Below are 18,300 nucleotides of genomic sequence, written 5' to 3'. Positions count from 1 at the left end.
CATCAACTGAGGTCGATCTTGCCCGCGCTGATGAGAAGTTCTTCAAAAAGGGAAAAAAATAAGACGAAGAAATCAACGGGACCGAACCATACATGGGTGCATCAGATTAAGACGCTACCACTCATCATCAGGAAGGTAATCCACCCAGGTTTTATTTGCGAGTGACTTTTTCAATGGCAAAAGGGTAATTTCACATGCCACTTCACCGTATCCCGTCCAAACCAACCCGTGCCGGTGGGTTTTGAACAATGAAGCGCCAAACCCTTACCGATACCCTGTCTCTTCCCAAACATGGGTTTGGAGCAATCTGTTTTCCTATTTCCCTTTCCCACTCCCTGTTTCCACTCCACCTCAGAAGCTTTATCCTCTCTGCCCGACTGAAGCGAATCGAGCTGGATGCTCCCGTGGGACGCGGGTCGGGTGCTAGGCGAGGGATGGCTCCGGCGATGGCCTTGGCACCAGTGCTTGTCCTCGTCCACAACTCCACGCCTCCACCAGCGGCCTAGGTTCAAAACTTCAGCAAGCTGCCCGCCCGCATGACCAACGCCCAGGTCCAGGCGAGCGCAGTTCGGCGAGGTGTGGCGGCATGCAAAGCGGTTAGGCGAGGTGCAGCTCCGCCGTCCCTCGCGACGACGCGAGGTTGAGCCCCGATGGCCCCACGCAGTGAAGCATGGTGCGGCCCCGCGCGACCTAGGCAGCGAGGCGAGACGCTGCTGGCCGAGGTCGACAAGGTGCGCGTCGCCGGAGCTCATAACCCGGTCACATCCCACGCCTCCCATCCGGATAGAACCCGTGGGAAATGAAGCACTGATTTCCCTTCCCTATCCCTATGCATTTCCCTGTCCTACAATCCAAATGTTGGATATAATTTTCAATCCTACCTCAGTTCCCTATCCTATCACCTATTTCCCACAATCCAAACGCCACCGTAGAGGATTGAATCCCCCTCAACCCTCTTAGGCCCTGTTTGTTTCCGCTTATAAGCGGCTTATCGGTGGAAATAAATGAAAATCCTGCCAAACGCTTTGCTTATTTCCACCGATTCTCGCTTATGTGGTAAGCCGCTTCAGAGATTTGAACTACGAGAAACGAAAAGCGAGAAGCGAGAAAATCTTCGCTTAGATTATAATCTAAGCGTGTCTGGGAGAAGCGGAAACAAACAGGGCCTCAGATGAGACTAACCGAACAAGCCTTAAAGGACTGGGTTGAGATCAATTTACCCCGCAAGGATTTAATAATTGGGTGGAAATCAATGAGGCTGGCGGGACTGGGATGAGATCCATTCCGCGGCCCCAATCCCCGCAAACCAGACCCGCTAATTTTTTCTCGATGGTGCAGGCGTAAGGTTCACAACAATTCGGCCCATCCAAGGCCCATCGATGGCTTGAGTTGTAACCCTAATCTTTCAGTTCTTCGATCCCCAGGCCCCAGCCACTCCCGCAGCCGCCAGAGTCCTAGGCGCAGACGCCGCCCGCGGCCTGGGCGCGATTCACGCCGCCGCGCGCGCCGCCGCTTGTCCTCGCCGGTCAACGCGCCAAGCTCCTGCGCCCTCCCTTTCGTGCAGCATCCCGGAGCCCCCCGTCCAGACATCGCTAGTCGCTGCCTGGTACCTCGATCTGCAGGAAAGATGGCTATTGCCGTGTTGCGTCTCCTTTTTCTCATCCTGCTAGTGAACAGAAGAGGCGTATCTTGCCTTTTTGCATCTACTTTCTCATCCTGACACAAGCACTTTTGTATTTGTGAGATTTTGTTATTGATTTGTTTGCGATTTTAGCCGCAAAGGAGCTGTGATTTGTATAACTAAACAATTTTATTTCATGTTGGTGCAAGATGTGTTTGTGGTGAACATTTCTTTTTTCTAGATTGTTGATTGATCGGAGTAATTTTTTCCAAACTTTACTGGTTGTGACTCACATTTCACTTTCTTTAATTCCGCTTCAGTTTGAAAGATGGTAGCAAGTAAGAGAGCTGCTGCTGATCCCACGAAATCCTCAAATGAAAATAAAAGAACTTGCAGTGGGGAAGGTGGGACAACTGAGTCATTGATTTCAGGTCTGCTTGTTCTTCCTTTTTTTTTCCTGCATGTATTTTCTATGACCGTTAGAGCACTCACAGATATCCTGTATCATGTAACTAGATGAATTACGCTGGGACAATCAAGGTATCTGGAGTGAGTTGGGTGAAGAAGTTGCAACAGATTTGTCTAAAAGTGTTGTCGCACTTGCTTTGTCTGATGGTGATTACACTGCTTTACCCTTAGTTTTCAGATAATTGAACATTGTTAGATGTGAATGATATAAATTATGATCTTGTGTAGGACACAAAGTGCTATTTGCATCCTCTGGCGTAGCTATAGAACGCCGGAGGAACGTCACAAAGTTTGTTACTGCAGCAAGTTTGGTTAGAGCTTTACAACAAGGCCATAGTAACGTTAAGGTTGGTGTTGATAAGGACCATTTAGTATTTTTTCCTTGTTTACTCAAAATAAATGTAACCATTCTATACTGTTTTCTTGCTTTATAATTATAGATTGAAGTGCACTATGAAGGAAAAGTTGTCATAGGGGTTCTGGAAGAATATGATTTGGCTCATGAAATTGCTTTTGTCAAAGCTACGACCACCCTTGATGTTTATTGCGTACCTCTCAATCATGTTGTGGAATTGATGCCGGAGACTAAGGTAGTAGCAGTGGCCCGAGACATATCTGGGAAACTAATGGCCACAAGCGGCAAACTTAGACGTTCAGATGGATATGACAATGGTGAAGCTGGTGGTTGTCTTATGATGTTCTCTACATGTAAATTTTCTGAGGTACACTTGCATTATTATGAGTGTTTTAACCATTTAAAAAATCCCATTGTATTCCCTCTTTTTTTTTACCTTTATACTTTTATTCGTCACCGTTGACTGTACTGCAAAAAGTTTGACCTCTAATACCTTTTAAACTTTATTATAGTTAAGTTGAATGGATTTCGTATGGTTAGATCTGCAATGGAACATACTTCAAATTACATTTCTAAGTATTTTCAAATTATTGTTAAACAGTAGCATTTAAGATTTCCATGAGAATGTCAATTGTGAAAGTAAGCATATTCCTTATAAATTTTGTTTCAGTGTAACCCTTGTTTCCCGCTGCTTTATTTTTTGTTCTAGGGTTGGCAGGGGGGTGCGTCTTTTGATTTTGATGGGAACTTTGTTGGCATGAACCTTGTTTTGGATATGGAAAGACCCATTATCTTGCCAAGGAGTACAATTCTTGAACGGTGGGAGCATTTACGTACATCCCCTCAAAGGTCAGTATTTTTTGGTGAAAAGGTGAAGGCTGTCACTTTCAGGTGTGCCAATATATTTCCAATTTGCTTATCTATGTTTCTAGTAGCAGCTTTTAATGTTTACCCCTAATAACAACCTGATGCTTCGGTATCTCTACTGAAAGACCAAACAGGACCAGCAGGTCCTAGTGGCATGTGTCACATTTACTCTGTTGTGTAGTAGCCATATATGTTTGTCTAACTTAAAACCGTAGAATTTTTGTTGAGACTAAAATATGCACATTATTAGTTGGGATATGGTGAATCTTGACTATGGAGGTCTGCTTTGTTTTTTAGGAATTTTTATGTCCAGGCTACCATGCATATTTCACACCTTTGGGTTGGCACTCATTGATGTTCTTGTACAGGAATAAAGGAAGAACCAAAGGTGTGAAACTCTACTCCCGTCCTCAAGGTGAGTACAAAATCACTATTTGTAAGGTCCTCTAGTGGTTCAAATTAAGCATAACATTTATACAAAAATAACTATTAGTCTTTTACAGTTTGTATTGTAGTGTTAGCGCTAACCAATTAATGTTTTTACCATACCCGCATTGCGCATGTGCGTTGCAATGTATGTATTATTTCAATTAAGTATATACCACAGCATACGTCTATAGATTTATCCAGAAGTACTATGATCTAAAATTTTATATATATATACATATAAAGTCGTATCATCAACCATTCCTACATATACACATGCAGATAGTGCAATTGTTTGGTAGAATAAAATGCTATAGCATATGTCTATAGATTGGCCCAGAAAAGATCTGCACACCATGAACATCAGCTGCTCCTTAAAACATAGAGATGTTCATGGGTATATTCAAGCCTAGTCACTTCTGATATGAGTGGTTGCACAATATGTCATATATTTCTAATCTTACATACAATACTATTTGCAGAAACTTATGTGATTGCTACATTACTGTATTTAGAATTAGCATGTCTGTTAATCAGCCTTCTTTCTTCAGCATATGAGGATGTTCCCAAAGGCACAGTTTGAGAGTGGGTCTAGGGGTTACCCCCCCCCCCCCCCCCCCCCCCCCCCCAGTACGTCAAGCGATATGATCAATCGTGAGTCAATGCTTGTACACTTAGTTATCTGGCAATTGAGCCTTTTCACAGATCTGCACAACTGACAATTATTATACCGTTGTCTCTTTTACCAGGTCGCATTGCTTTGCTTAATGCTCATCATGGTCCTTTTGGTGATGTATATCCTGATGGTGTCGGGTGAATTCAATAGAAGTTTTTCTCTTTTCTTATCAAAAAATGTTGTTGCACCTGCTTCGTTCAATGGTGAGTTTATAGTAGTGTCCAAACTCGTATTCCTATTTATATTATGACCATCAGTAGCTAATAATCAAAATTACTGTATCCAGGAGGAACAAAGTTTTTTTCATGCACAGGATTTTTCATTAACTTTGATGATGAATGTCAGACTATTCTGACTTCAGCAACATTGGTTAGGGATCCTGATGGTTCAAATAAGATTGTTGAGGGCCTGAAGGTTGGTGCTTCTAATTACACTGTGATACTTGTTTGTCCAGGATACTGCTTAAGTATCATTGTATCATTTGCAGATTAAGGTGTTGCTTCCAAACAATCAAAGTAAAGAGGGGACATTGAAACATTGTAGTTTACAGTACAACGTTGCTCTAGTCAGTGTCAAGAACTGCCGTTATGTTCGTCATGTGAATCTTGAACAATGTTCAATAAATTATTCTTCCAAGGTAGTAGCTGTGGGCCGTTCTTTTGAATCAGGTGCATTAATGGCTACAAGAGGGGCATGAACCTGCTGGTCAGGCCCTTTTGATTGCGAGCATCTTTCTTACTCTACTTGTAAGATCAGTAAGGTACTATTTGTTGATTTTCTTTCTGCCCACTTACATGTTACATGAATGAGTACGTTAGCCTTATTTGCAAAGCTGATGATCTCCATGTCTTGGTTAGTCTGGGATTGGAGGCCCCCCTTGTTGATATCGACGGGAAGTTTCTTGGTATGAACTACTATGACAAGAAAATGGGAACCCCATTCCTCTATTTTGATGATCTCCGTGGAATCCTGCAATATTTCAAGACAAAGCAGTATGTATATTAGATTTCTTTTTTGGTATTTAAATTGCATGTTAGTGTTAGTATTTGGTTTTGTTTTGCGACTGTAATTGTATGAACATTTCGATTATCTGGTTAATGGAGATTCAGTCACCATAATTCTCTCTATATATCTTAGCTTTTGTTTGATTGACAGAACTGAGTATTGGTCAATGAATGGTATGAAGCGCCACATTCTTGAAGACAACTACTACATACAAAACCGGTATGCTGATACATCTCATTCCATCTTTATAAATTTCTCATCAATTTTCATTGTGGGGAAATTTTGAATGGCAGGTGGATATTGCCTGATCCAAGTAGTATGAATGAACGTGAACGTGAAGAGGAACACAGAGTCCTAGCCAGCCTCCACCTAACCAGCAGTCGACGCGTCAAATATGCATACATAGGTGCACGGGCGGATCCATGTTGTGTTTACTGGGTGCGGCCGCACCCACGCCGGAATACGGAATACTTTATAGTATACAAATTTTTTCTGTATTCGCACCCCCCTGGCCCAAATACCTGCACCCACAGCCCAACTGGAAAGAGCCCACAACTCCTTGCAACTCGGCAGCCAAACAGCCAGCAGCATCAACGCACGCACCCTGGCCGGCCGCCCAATCCTACTACGTAGCAGGCTTGCGGACGCTTCGACTGCAAGCTTCGCCCATCGCTTCGACTGCACACCTCCTATCCCGGCTCCCGCGGCCTTCGCTGCCGTTCGTCACTCCGCCTTCTTGGCTTCTCCGAATCTGACGATCGCGGCTGGCCGTCGCAAGCAGCAGGGTGCACCGGCCAGCGATCAGCACGGCAGTGCCCAGGCAGCAACCAGGAGCGCAGCAAGCAGTAGCGTACTCAGCAGTCAGCACGCCTCTCTCTTCGTGTCCATCCTTTCACAGAGTAAGCAACTTCAAATATTCTTCATTCTTTCAGAGAGTTTCCCGTAGTGGCACTCGGCAGAGAAGGCCACACCGGCGCACCTCATCCTACACGCCTCCTGCTTGCCGGTCGCCGAGGTCGCGCTCAACGCTCATGCCAACGCGACAAGCTTTGCTGAGCTCGCGTGGCTCCCGTTGCCGATGCGTCCACCACACGACGTCGAGGTCGCGCAGTGCCCGCGCCGGTGACACGCCGCTGCCCATCAGCCAAGCGCCGCTGGCACCAGGCCCCTCGTTCGCCGGATTCGATTACAACAACAACAACAAAGCCTTTATGGATTAGGAATTAGGGAAGAGAAAGAGGGAGTCAACGACGGGGGAAGGCCCGAAGGGATAAGGTTTAGCTCCAGCGGTCCCACCACGATTGGTTCCTAGCGGCAGGCCGGCCCGGTCATGCTTGCCGTGCGAAAAAGAATGAGTGGATGGGTGACGCGGGGCCCGCGCGACGCCTCGCGCTTCACCACCAAGCCTACCTGTACTCTCGCTGTGTGTGGGCTCACATGAGGCCACATCCCAACACATAGAGAAAGGGTAGACTGACGCATGTCGACGGAGGACGAAGCTGGACGCGCGCTCCCTCCCCGTCCGAAGTCTGTGCCATGCGTCGGCACGCCAGGTACCCAGCGAGGGCGTGAAGCGCGGAGAGAGCACCAATTCACGGTAGGTTTTAAGATCTCTGATAAGGACTGGCCTGGACAGAGGCATCCATCCATCTAGCAGCCTCAAGGGAGGTGAAAAAGAAACTACTACACCACACACTACCATGCCATTGGCCATTCCCATGCATGCTGCTCTCATGAATAGAAGATTCTCCTCTCCCACACCAGTGCAGTGCCGGGAAAGATGGATAGATAAATATAGTAGATAGTAGATATGTCACAACTACATCACAATTATCTATGGAATGTGTAAGCCCATTTGCCACTAATACCTAAGTTACGACAATTTACTAGAAATCAAAGGCAATATAGCAGACTAGAAATCAAAGGTAATCCAGCATGACAGTAATACCCAAGTTTTTCATCTGATCCTATCAAACAGGCAAAAACCATATGGCTGACAATTTAATGACAAAAAAAAAGGTTTCAGAAAATAACTAGCAGTTAGCTAGTGCGACTCTTATCAAATAATGATACTGTTCTCTAGATGTTAACAATATGGCATGAGCATCCATTTTCAAACTTTTTTTTATAAAACTGATTAAAATTAGCAGCCAATGACAAGGTAAAATGACAGGAATTCCAAGAACTATATCAGATTAGAAAGCATGCACAATATTCTACATATTACTATGCACGTGAGATCAGAAAAGCAACATGGCAAGACAAAATGGACACATTTATGAAACTGAATCTAAGATGGCTGCAGCTAGCAAAAAAGCAAAAAAAATCCCTAGTATTATTAGTCGCGTCACATGATGAAGCTAGGATTTAGGATTATGGATGGTTACTAGTGGCTACTAGGGCAGGATATTATGGCTGCATTCTGTCATCACTCCACCAGTAGCTAGCATAAAATGCACACATGCATGCTGCAGTAACTGAAACTGAATCACTGTACGATGCAGGGTGTTCCAGAATTCAAAACCTGGTCAGGTTTGGCTCGGCGGAAACATCTTGTCCAACCAGAAACATTGAGATGGAAGCCAACTCACCTCGTCCAAGAAAAAAACTCAACAGAGAAGCTCATACTCCAACTAAAGAATAAATAACATGACTCAGCTTATAGAATACATAAGAAGTCTATACACCTCTGACCAATAGGCAGGACAACTCAATTCCTGCAGCCCCAACAGCTCACTGCAGGCATCTAAAGATCGAAGCATCAACAGATTTGCTTCATCTATGAGTTATTTATCAATTTCATATTACTAATGATCGTATTCATTAGTTTTTTCAGAGCAGTAACAACACAGAAAATGAGCAGTACTCCTACCAAATAGGAGTAAACATGTAACATTTAATAACACTCAAATCACCTTTTCCGCCGTTTTCCTACAGCCTTGCTTTCAAGCTCCTACCTTTCAAGCTCCTTTTTCTGCAGCTTAAGACGTTCAAGCTCCTTGCTTTTAAGCTCCAGTCCCTTCTGCAGTTTAAGAGTACCAGGACCACATTAGATGGTTAGTAGACCTAAAACTGGATTGAAATCCAAATCAATTTAAAGCACAGAAAATCCTATCCTATCCAACCCACCCAGAAAATATCTAATTATACTTTGGACAATTGAAATCCACTTTCAGATCTAATAGTAAGTTCACTGTTTTAAGTAAAAAGAGAGAAAGTAGAAATAAATTATACATTCCAGTCTTCGCCATTCACAATCTTCTTTAGCCATGCCACCACTTTAGACTTAAGACAAATCTTCATATGGACGTCGACCTTCTTAGGATCACCGTGTACGGCACAGTCCCTTCTGATAAATCCAGTCACATTTTCTTCTTTGTGAAACACCGGCGTTGGCGTGATTGTTGGTGTCTTCATGATGACACATGAAGAGGAAGTAGTCATCTGACCTTGGGTTAGCTTTCTTATCATCATTTGCTTCACATGATGGCATTGGAATAAAACCTGGTATGCTCTGAAAGGTGGTTTCAGTCTTTGGAGTAACATATAGAGCTACAGAATAAGAAAAAGCATGATCTCTAAACTGAGCTGTAGTGTTGCTCGCATGTTGGCCCGCCACGTGCAGCACAGCGAATGTGGGATCATACACTAAACGCTCAGCTTCTGTCACTAAGTTGTCATGGAAGTGAACGAATAGCTGGTAGTTTGCCTTGATGAACTTTAATTGAGTTAGAATGAGAATACCAATGGAAGACTTATGGATGATAGAACCGATCCAAAACTCTTTACGATTCCTGTCTTCAACCGCTACCACTGAAGGCAAAACCGCTGCTGAAAGATTACGGAAAAACTGACTCCGGTTCTGCAGCAAAATAAAAGAGCATATATTAGTTATTCACGGTGGCAGTGGCGCGTCGCCAAGGCAGTGAAGGGTGACGCGACGCTATTGGATTAAGAGAAAGATGGATGTCCTAATCAAATCTAAATATAGCAGAATCTACTAGTTCAAATTCATCGCTCGCCAAACGCGACGACCGCCCTGGTACCCTCTAAACCCCGCACGGATAAACCCAACCTAGTGCCCACCCGCTCGCCCTGTTCGGCCCTGCTCATCTACCCTCTAAACCCCACACGGACAAACCCAACCCTAGTGCCCACCCGCCCACCCTGTCCAGCCCAGCTGGTCCATACTTGTGCGGCAGCTGAAGAGGTCGAGCAGGCAGCCGTCCGCACGAGCAGGGAGCTGTCCGGCGAGCAGGACGTCATGATAATCCTCTCCACATTCCACATTTAGTTTCTTTCTTCGAGCCTTTGGAGTATGGATCAGCAGGGCTGGACAGGGTGGGCGGGTGGGCACTAGGGTTGGGTTTATCCGTGCGGGGTTTAGAGGGTAGATGAGCAGGGCCAGACAGGGCGTGCGGGTGGGCACTAGGTTGGGTTTATCCGTGCGGGGTTTAGAGGGTACCAGGGCGGTCGTCGCGTTTGGCGAGCGATGAATTTGAACTAGTAGATTCTGCTATATTTAGATTTGATTAGGACATCCATCTTTCTCTTAATCCAGTAGCGTCGCGTCACCCTTCGCTGCCTTGGCGGAGCTCGCCTACGCGCCGTTGCCACCGTGAATAACTAATATATGCTCTTTTATTTCGCTGCAGAACCGGAGTCAGTTTTTCCGAAATCTTTCAGCTGCGGTTTTGCCTTCAGTGGTAGCGGTTGAAGACAGGAATCGTAAAGAGTTTTGGGTCGGTTCTATCATCCATAAGACTTCCACTGGTATTCTCATTCTGACTCAATCAAAGTTCATCATGGCAAACTACCAGCTATTCGTTCACTTCCATGACAACTTAGTAGCAGAAGCTGAGCGTTTAGTGTATGATCCCATATTCGCTGTGCTGCACGTGGTGGGCCAACATGCGAGCAGCACTATAGCTCAGTTTAGAGATCAGGTTTTTTCTTATTCTGAAGCTTTATGTGTTACTCCAAAGACAGAAACCACCTTTCAGAGCATACCAGGTTTTATTCCAGTGTCATCATGTGAAGCAAATGATGATAAGGGAGCTAACCCAAGGTCAGATGACTACTTTCTCTTCATGTGTCATCATGAAGACACCAACAATCACGCCAGCGCCGGTGTTTCACAAAGAAGGAAATGTGACTGGATTTATCAGAAGGGACTGTGCCGTACACGGTGATCCTAAGAAGGTCGACGTCCATATGAAGATTTGTCTTAAGTCTGCTAAAGTGGTGGCATGGCTAAAGAAGATTGCGAATGGCGAAGACTGGAAGGTATAATTTATTTCTACTCTCTTTACTTAAAAAAGTGAACTTACTATTAGATCTGAAAGTGGATTTCGATTGTCCAAAGTATAATTAGATATTTTCTAGGTGGGTTGGATATCATAGGATTTTCTGTGCTTTAAATTGATTTGGATTTCAATCCAGTTTTAGGTCTACTAACCATCTAATGTGGTCCTGGTACTCTTAAACTGCAGAAGGGACTGGAGCTTAAAAGCAAGGAGCTTGAACGTCTTAAGCTGCAGAAAAAGGAGCTTGAAAGGTAGGAGCTTGAAAGCAAGGCTGTAGGAAAACGGCGGAAAAGGTGATTTGAGTGTTCTTAAATGTTACATGTTTACTCCTGTTTGGTAGGAGTACTGCTTATTTTTTGTGTTGTTACTGCTCTGAAAAAACTAATGAATACGATCATTAGTAATATGAAATTAATGAATAGCTTATAGATGAAGCAAATCTGTTGATGCTTCGGTCTTTAGATGCATGCAGTGAGCTGTTGGGGCTGCAGGAATTGAGTTGTCCTGCCTATTGGTCAGAGGTGTATAGACTTCTTATGTATTCTATAAGCTGAGTCCTGTTATTTATTCTTTAGTTGGAGTAGGAGCTTCTCTGTTGAGTTTTTTTCTTGGACGAGGTGAGTTGGCTTTCATCTCAATGTTCCGGTTGAACAAGATGTTTCCCCCGAGCCAAACCTGATCAGGTTTTGAATTCTGGAACACCCTGCATCGTACAGTGATTCAGTTTCAGTTAATGCATCATGCATGTGTGTATTTTGTGCTAGCTACTGGTGGAGTGATGGCAGAATGCAGCCATAATATCCTGCCCTAGTAGCCACTAGTAACCAATCATAATCCTAAATCCTAGCTTCATCATGTGACGCGACTAATAATACTAGGGATTTTTTTTGCTTTTTTGCTAGCTGCAGCCATCTTAGATTCAGTTTTATAAATGTGTCCATTTTGTCTTGCCATGTTGTTTTTCTGATCTCACGTGCATAGTAATATGTAGAATATTGTGCATGTTTTCTAATCTGATATAGTTCTTGGAATTCCTGTCATTTTACCTTGTCATTGGCTGCTAATTTTAATCAGTTTTATAAAAAAAAAGTTTGAGAATGGATGCTCATGCCATATTGTTAACATCTAGAGAACAATATCATTATTTGATAAGAGTCGCACTAGCTAACTGCTAGTTATTTTCTGAAATCTTTTTTTTTGTCATTAAATTGTCAGCCATATGGTTTTTGCCTGTTTGATAGGATCAGAAGAAAAACTTGGGTATTACTGTCATACTGGATTACCTTTGATTTCTATTAAATTGTCGTAACTTGGGTATTAGTGGCAAATGGGCTTACACATTCCATAGATAATTGTGATGTAGTTGTGACATATCTACTATCTACTATATTTATCTATCCATCTTTCCCGGCACTGCACTGGTGTGAGAGAGGAGAATCTTCTATTCATGAGAGCAGCATGCATGGGAATGGCCAATGGCATGGTAGTGTGTGGTGTAGTAGTTTCTTTTTCACCTCCCTTGAGGCTGCTAGATGGATGGATGACTCTGTCCAGGCCAGTCCTTATCAGAGATCTTAAAACCTACCGTGAATTGGTGCTCTCCGCGCTTCACGCCCTCGCTGGGTACCTGGCGTGCCGACGCATGGCACAGACTTCGGACGGGGAGGGAGCGCGCTTCCAGCTTCGTCCTCCGTCGACATGCGTCGGTCTACCCTTTCTCTGTGTGTTGGGATGTGGCCTCATGTGAGCCCACACACAGCGAGAGTACAGGTAGGCTTGGTGGTGAAGCGCGAGGCGTCGCGCGGGCCCCGCGTCACCCATCAACTCATTCTTTTTCGCACGGCAAGCACGACCGGGCCGGCCTGCCGCTGGGAACCAATCGTGGTGGGACCGCTGGAGCTAAACCTTATCCCTTCGGGCCTTCCCCCGCCGTTGACTCTCCTCCCTTTCTCTTCCCTAATCCATTTCCTTCCTTTCAATCGAATCCGGCGAACGGGGGGCCCGGTGCCAGCGGCGCTTGGCTGATGGGCGGCGGCGTGTCACCGGCGCGGGCACTGCTCGACGGCGTTTGGTGGATGCATCGGCAACGGGAGCCACGCAAGCTCAGCAAAGCTTGTCGCGTTGGCATGAGCGTTGAGCGCGACCTCGGCGACTGGCAAGCAGGAGGCGTGTAGGATGAGGTGCGCCGGTGTGGCCTTCTCTGCAGCCCTCGCTACTGTTCGTGGCCATGGCACGCCCTGCTTCTCTTCGGTAACCTTATCTCTTCCTTTTGCCGTCTCTCTCCTAGATCTGGTGAACGGCAGTGCTAGGGCCGCTGTGAGCAGGCACGGTGAACAGGTGCGACGACTCTGTGAACAGGTGCGCTAAGCTCGCATGTCGAGCAAGCCCGGGCTGAGGAGGAGAACCTCCTTCAGCACCTTGTGCTGGCTGCCTGGCCATCGCTGCGAACTTGTGATGACCTTATTCATGGTAAGGAGATAGTCACCTCTGGTCCATTGCATTTTAGATCATTTCCATAGGTTCAGAGTATTGGTAAAACTACCGAATGTGCTGAAGGTAGGCAGAACATAGATACATATGGATGACTTGTGTCAGGTCAAATCTGGCAAGTGTTTGCATCCATTCTCGTGTGGTTACAAGCAACTTGGTGCCATGCAATTCAGCATGTGGGCTGGATATATTATGTGTGCTGATGTGCTACGATAAAATCTTATTTTATGACAGATCGTCACTATATTGGACAAAATTGCTTTGTAGGATTAGTTGCATGACATTATATTTTACAGACAAGTTTCTGCAATAAATTTTCTGTGATTAATAAATTCCCACACAACAATCTATTGCTATGTTGATGCTAAAGCTGTTTAAAACTGGGCCCTAGGGCATTATTCACATCTAAAGTTGTTAGTTATGTGGTTTTATTTGAGCCCTTCTATAGGTTAGTACTTGTCGGGTATCGATATTGGTGATACCCAAAGCAAGGGAGTTAGCACCCACGCTGATTCCCCCGAGCGGCTCGAGACGTATTAAAAGGTCTCGTCCGACCCCGAGGTCGCGGACTCCGCCTCGCCCGACCCCGAGGCCGCGGTCTCCGCCTCGCCCGACCCCAAGGTCGTGGACTCCGCCTCGCCCGACCCCGAGGCCGCGGTCTCCGCCTCGCCCGACCCCGAGGCCGCGGTCTCCGCCTCGCCCGACCCCTTGGGGCGGGCTCCGTCTTGCCTGACCCCAAGGTCGCAGACTCCGCCTCGCCCGACCCCAAGGCCGCGGTCTTCGCCTCGCCCGACCCCAAGGCCGCGGACTCCGCCTCGCTCGACCTCGCCCGACCCCTTGGGGGCGGGCTCCGTCTTGCCCGACCCCAAGATCGCGGACTCCGTCTCGTTCGACGGAGACCTATATCGCCGCCAACCACTCCAGGTCCAAGCGTATGGGCCTGGGTCAAAACTTTGACGCCCGGGAAGAGACGGGCACGCCTCGACGTAACCTGTGGCCATGACGTGCCGTACCTGAGGATTCACATCAAGAACAGTGTCGGGCGTGCCAGTGCTGTTCTGCCTAATCCTCGTACGGATGCTGACAGAGGCGTCAGTTCACCACGACCGGCAGATGACGCCAGCTCATGGCGCCAGTGACGAACAGGACCGCGACATGGAGCCGTCCCTGTTGACATCTATAGGATCGGCTGGACCCGCATGAAGGGGAAGAAGGACTGGCGACCCTGGAAGCCTTCTTCTCTCTCTGATTCTTCTCCTTTTTCTCCTCTGTAACCCGTGCTTTCCCTTCTCTTATAAAAGGGGAAGCAGGGCGCCCCAATGGGGGGACCGGAATCGGGACAACAGTTCACGACTCTACACGGCTGTAGACATCAAAACTCGCGCCCTAACACGCGTTAGGAGCACACACACATTAGAGACTTGGGACCTGTCCCTCTCTCGCTCGTTTGTAACCCCTACTACAAACTTTCAGTGCTAGTAACACGAGTAGCAGCGACGAACTAGACGTAGGGACATTCTGTCCGAACCAGTATAAACCTCGTGTTCTCTAAGCACACCATCCGAGCCAGACGCGCAGATATAAATTTACGAGTTGGTAACTCGAAACACCAGCAGTACTCAGTACCCATATTTTATCTACCGAAGCATCCAGTTTATGGTTTGTTTCTTCATATATTCTGTCCCCCTATAGAAGGTTTCGTGTGTTTATTATTACTTGCAGGGTTGGTGAGCTAGGCATGTTTCTTCATAGTTCAATTTTTACCAACTGGTGGAAGTATTTTCTTCCTAATGAACAACCTACTTGGCTACTTTCTTTACTTGATAATAAATTTACCTTCTGCTAGCTTCCTACTCACTGGATTTTAACGTGGCTACTTTCTTTACTTGTTTCACTGAAGCAAAGTTCATGCCTTTTGTTTGAGACGACTCCTAGATCTGCAATATTTATCCATCTATGGTGCCAATACTATGCAGGTTCTAGACCAATGAAGCTGAGCCATGGCTCGACATTGGCCTCAGTGAGCAGTGATGTCAAAGTGTTCAGCTCCACGTGTGTCAACAAGTATGTTCGTGAAGCAATAGTGCTGCTGCCCTCAATGTCTACATGAGGCGAGGTTTCCCTTTTGACTCCTGGGAGTTTAAGCCGTCTAGACTCTAGAGGTCCTTGCTATTAATAAGGCCGAGTGGTTCGAATAGACGACGTTGATGGATGAAATGATGATATGATCAGATGTTGATCTTGCTTGTAAGAAGTATCCAAAAATATGCCACATAATAACATGTAACTATCTGTTGAGCGGATATATGTTTTCTCCTCTTCATTTATTTGAGTTCATATAACGGTAAAATCCTTGATTTAGGGGTGTTTGGTTTGGCCTGCTAAACTTTAGTCCCTCCTAAATGGTTTAGTCCTATTTAGTCACTCTAGAGTTGCTAGAGAGGATTAAAGTCCTTTTAGTCATATTTAGTCATAGTGTTTTGCAACAAAGTGACTAAAAATGACTAAATGTGATGAGATTTAGAAGCTGCTAGGTGAACCAAACACCCTCTTAGTCTTCGTAGACTGAGTATTTTCTGTAACCGCTATCAGTTTTCATAATTTGGCTGGTAGGGCGCTGCGAAGCGCGCTAAATTTTCTAGTTTATCTCAACTGAGTCCATTGCTATCTTGTTTCAATCTTCTATTCATGGTAGTGCATAGTATGTGACCAAATTTCTTTTTTTTAGTTAAGTATGGGACCAAATTTCTAGAGCATATATATCATCATTATTTCACAACACATGCTGACTTGTTGCAGAACATTCAGGTTAGACTTCTAGCTTTCATTAATTAAACCTCTATTTTTGAACTTTTCAGGTGATCCAGGAGAAGGATGCTTTGAAAGCATGGAGCAACTGTTGGATTGGATAATTCATTAGGCTTTGAGATTATTATTGATCCGGTTTGCCAAAATTTAAAGTGCTTGTGTATGAAATTTGAGTGTAACGCACTTCTTTTTAGCTTGATTGCTATTATTGCTATTAACTGCATGATCAAAATTTATTGTTTCTTTTCTTTGGTTGAAATTTGTATCAATCAACATCAGCAATCTCTAGAAGAGATGTCTAGGCGTGGTTTTTCTAGGCGTCCTTGTGCCAAAAAGCAAATGAGCCAATCCATGCGTGGTCCTAAGGGCGTCTCCAATGGTTCCTAAATAGTTAGCCTGGGAAGATTTTATTGGTTATCAAGGAGAGAGATCAAATAGCTAGCGACTCTCAAATAAACATCTCTCTCATATCTCACATAACTCTTTACTGTAGTGTTTACTTTTTATTATTTCTATGCCTTATCTAGCTAGCTATTTGCAAATTGTCATTGCGGACGCCCTAAGCCCCAGCGTGGCTGCGTGGGTTGGGTGGTTCATGTGGGTTGACCCAATCCACATGTAGATATATTCTCCAATGGATTAAATATTACAGGCAAACGAGGCCTCAGTAACCTCACCCCCAACCAACGGTTTAGGACCCTTGGCAGTAAGAGCAAACTCTCTCCGGTCCAAATTATAACAGCAACTTCAGCAGAAGCCTCCAAATCAGGGCCTCTACTTTCGATTTGGGTGATCCCCCTATTTTTCTTGGCCCATTTTTCCCCTTCCACTCCAACAGCAGCACCCAAATTTGAGCCCCTAAATTCATTCCACCTGACACACAAATAGGGCTTGCTCATCATTCTCTGTCTTCTTCCTCCTCCCTACCGGAGCTCTCGGCCTGCGCGGTGGAGGCAGAGGCGGGTGGCCGCACTCGCCGGAGCGTAGTGGAGGCGGGCGGCTGCGCTCACCGAAGGGGATGTGGAGGCGGAGGGGAAGTTGTCGATAATACCCAAGTTACAACAATTTGGTCCTATGTACATCATGTATCAGTCCCTAGATCAGTAGCTGATACGCACAATTCGAACAAGATTGATATAAAAAACCATACTTTTTGCTAGGAAAGTCAATCCCAACAAGCTAGGTGTAACGTGGGTCTTCTCTTTGGCAATGGTAAACTTAGACAGTGGGACCTAGTGCACAATTAGGGTTTCATTCATTCATAGGCCTCTCTCCTTTTACATGGGGTTTGCTCCCCCTTTATAAGTCACTGTACATAAGGGAGTTATTTTACATCTATGCCCTGCAATGTGCAAGGCATATTCTAGGGATATGCTCGTACTAGGACGAGTCTCTAGGGTATAGGGTCGAGATGGAGGACTAGAGGGGAGGTGAATAATCCTTTCTAAAAATTAATCGTGCTGGCTAACCGAAACAAATATGGAATTAAAACTATCGGTCTAACCAAGACTACACCCCTCTATCTAAGTTCACAAGCACATTATAAAGATCCTAATTAGACAACAAAGGTGTCGGGCTAGCTAGAGCTCACCTAAATAATTCTAGTAGCAAGGTCACACAAACTTATGCAACTAGTACTCAAGCAACCGGGGGAGCTCCTACATAATCTAGTAAGCAAAAGCACAAAGCTCCTAAGCTCACTAGCAATGTTCAATAACAAGGCTACACAAGCCAAATTAGAGAGCGTAAATTACTTAGCTACACAAACTAAGCAAAGTGATTAACAAGGCTACTCAAGCCAATTAGTCATGCGAGGGAGCTACTTCTATGCTACACTAGCAAGAAGATAATTAGCAAGCTACACAAGCTAACTAATTACAAGAGCTACTACACAAGCACAATATATATGAAAGTAAATACAAGCTTGTGTATGGGGATTGCAAACCAACGGGAAGATGATGACACTGTGATTTTTATCCCGAGGTTCACTTGGTTGCCACCAAGCTAGTCCCCGTTGTGTCGACCGCTCACTTGGTGGTTCGGCGGCTAATTGGCATCACCCGCCAAGCCCACACGTTGGGCACCGCAAGAATCTACCCACAAGTGAGGGTAGTGTCGTGGGTCGAAACCACGACAAGTATGTTGTTCGAGTCAGTGTCAGAGTACGAGGTCTCCGGTGGCTCGAGTGGACTCAAGAACATAAGAATCACGCAGAGAAGATGTAACAGTTTATCCTGGTTCGGGCTAATTTGGCCCCTACGTCCAGTAGCTGGTGATC

At 45.4% G+C, this 18,300-nt stretch overlaps 2 protein-coding genes across 9 annotated transcripts; both read left to right on the top strand.

The window, feature by feature from the left end:
• The first annotated feature begins 1,076 nt into the window (after window positions 1–1,076).
• On the top strand, window positions 1,077–4,354 carry LOC136478139 (uncharacterized). Of its 3 annotated transcripts, XM_066476473.1 has the most exons (9): window positions 1,077–1,345; window positions 1,425–1,622; window positions 1,942–2,052; window positions 2,138–2,236; window positions 2,318–2,436; window positions 2,530–2,811; window positions 3,154–3,293; window positions 3,680–3,726; window positions 4,289–4,354. In XM_066476473.1, exons 3-9 carry the CDS (start codon window positions 1,950–1,952, stop codon window positions 4,318–4,320), a joined length of 822 nt encoding a protein of 273 aa, XP_066332570.1. In that variant the 5' UTR covers window positions 1,077–1,345; window positions 1,425–1,622; window positions 1,942–1,949; the 3' UTR covers window positions 4,321–4,354. The 3 variants fall into 3 exon arrangements, with proteins under 3 accessions (XP_066332570.1, XP_066332571.1, XP_066332569.1); XM_066476474.1 differs by lacking the exon at window positions 1,077–1,345 and having other exon boundaries at window positions 1,418–1,606; XM_066476472.1 differs by lacking the exon at window positions 1,077–1,345 and having other exon boundaries at window positions 1,418–1,622.
• Window positions 4,342–16,345, top strand: LOC136478140 (uncharacterized). Of its 6 annotated transcripts, XM_066476480.1 has the most exons (12): window positions 4,342–4,391; window positions 4,487–4,616; window positions 4,700–4,827; window positions 4,901–5,173; window positions 5,271–5,405; window positions 5,569–5,637; window positions 5,712–6,317; window positions 10,074–10,191; window positions 10,404–10,704; window positions 10,911–10,975; window positions 15,191–15,497; window positions 16,073–16,345. In XM_066476480.1, exons 9-11 carry the CDS (start codon window positions 10,462–10,464, stop codon window positions 15,195–15,197), a joined length of 315 nt encoding a protein of 104 aa, XP_066332577.1. In that variant the 5' UTR covers window positions 4,342–4,391; window positions 4,487–4,616; window positions 4,700–4,827; window positions 4,901–5,173; window positions 5,271–5,405; window positions 5,569–5,637; window positions 5,712–6,317; window positions 10,074–10,191; window positions 10,404–10,461; the 3' UTR covers window positions 15,198–15,497; window positions 16,073–16,345. The 6 variants fall into 6 exon arrangements, with proteins under 6 accessions (XP_066332577.1, XP_066332576.1, XP_066332575.1 ...); XM_066476479.1 differs by having other exon boundaries at window positions 10,074–10,704; XM_066476478.1 differs by lacking the exons at window positions 5,712–6,317; window positions 10,074–10,191; window positions 10,404–10,704 and having other exon boundaries at window positions 16,073–16,340.
• The last annotated feature ends 1,955 nt before the right edge of the window (window positions 16,346–18,300 follow it).

This window comes from Miscanthus floridulus, chromosome 8 (assembly GCF_019320115.1).
Source record: "Miscanthus floridulus cultivar M001 chromosome 8, ASM1932011v1, whole genome shotgun sequence".
NCBI lineage: Eukaryota > Viridiplantae > Streptophyta > Magnoliopsida > Poales > Poaceae > Miscanthus > Miscanthus floridulus.
Note: the sequence above shows the minus strand (reverse complement) of the source record. Positions and strands in the feature narration are given on the sequence as shown.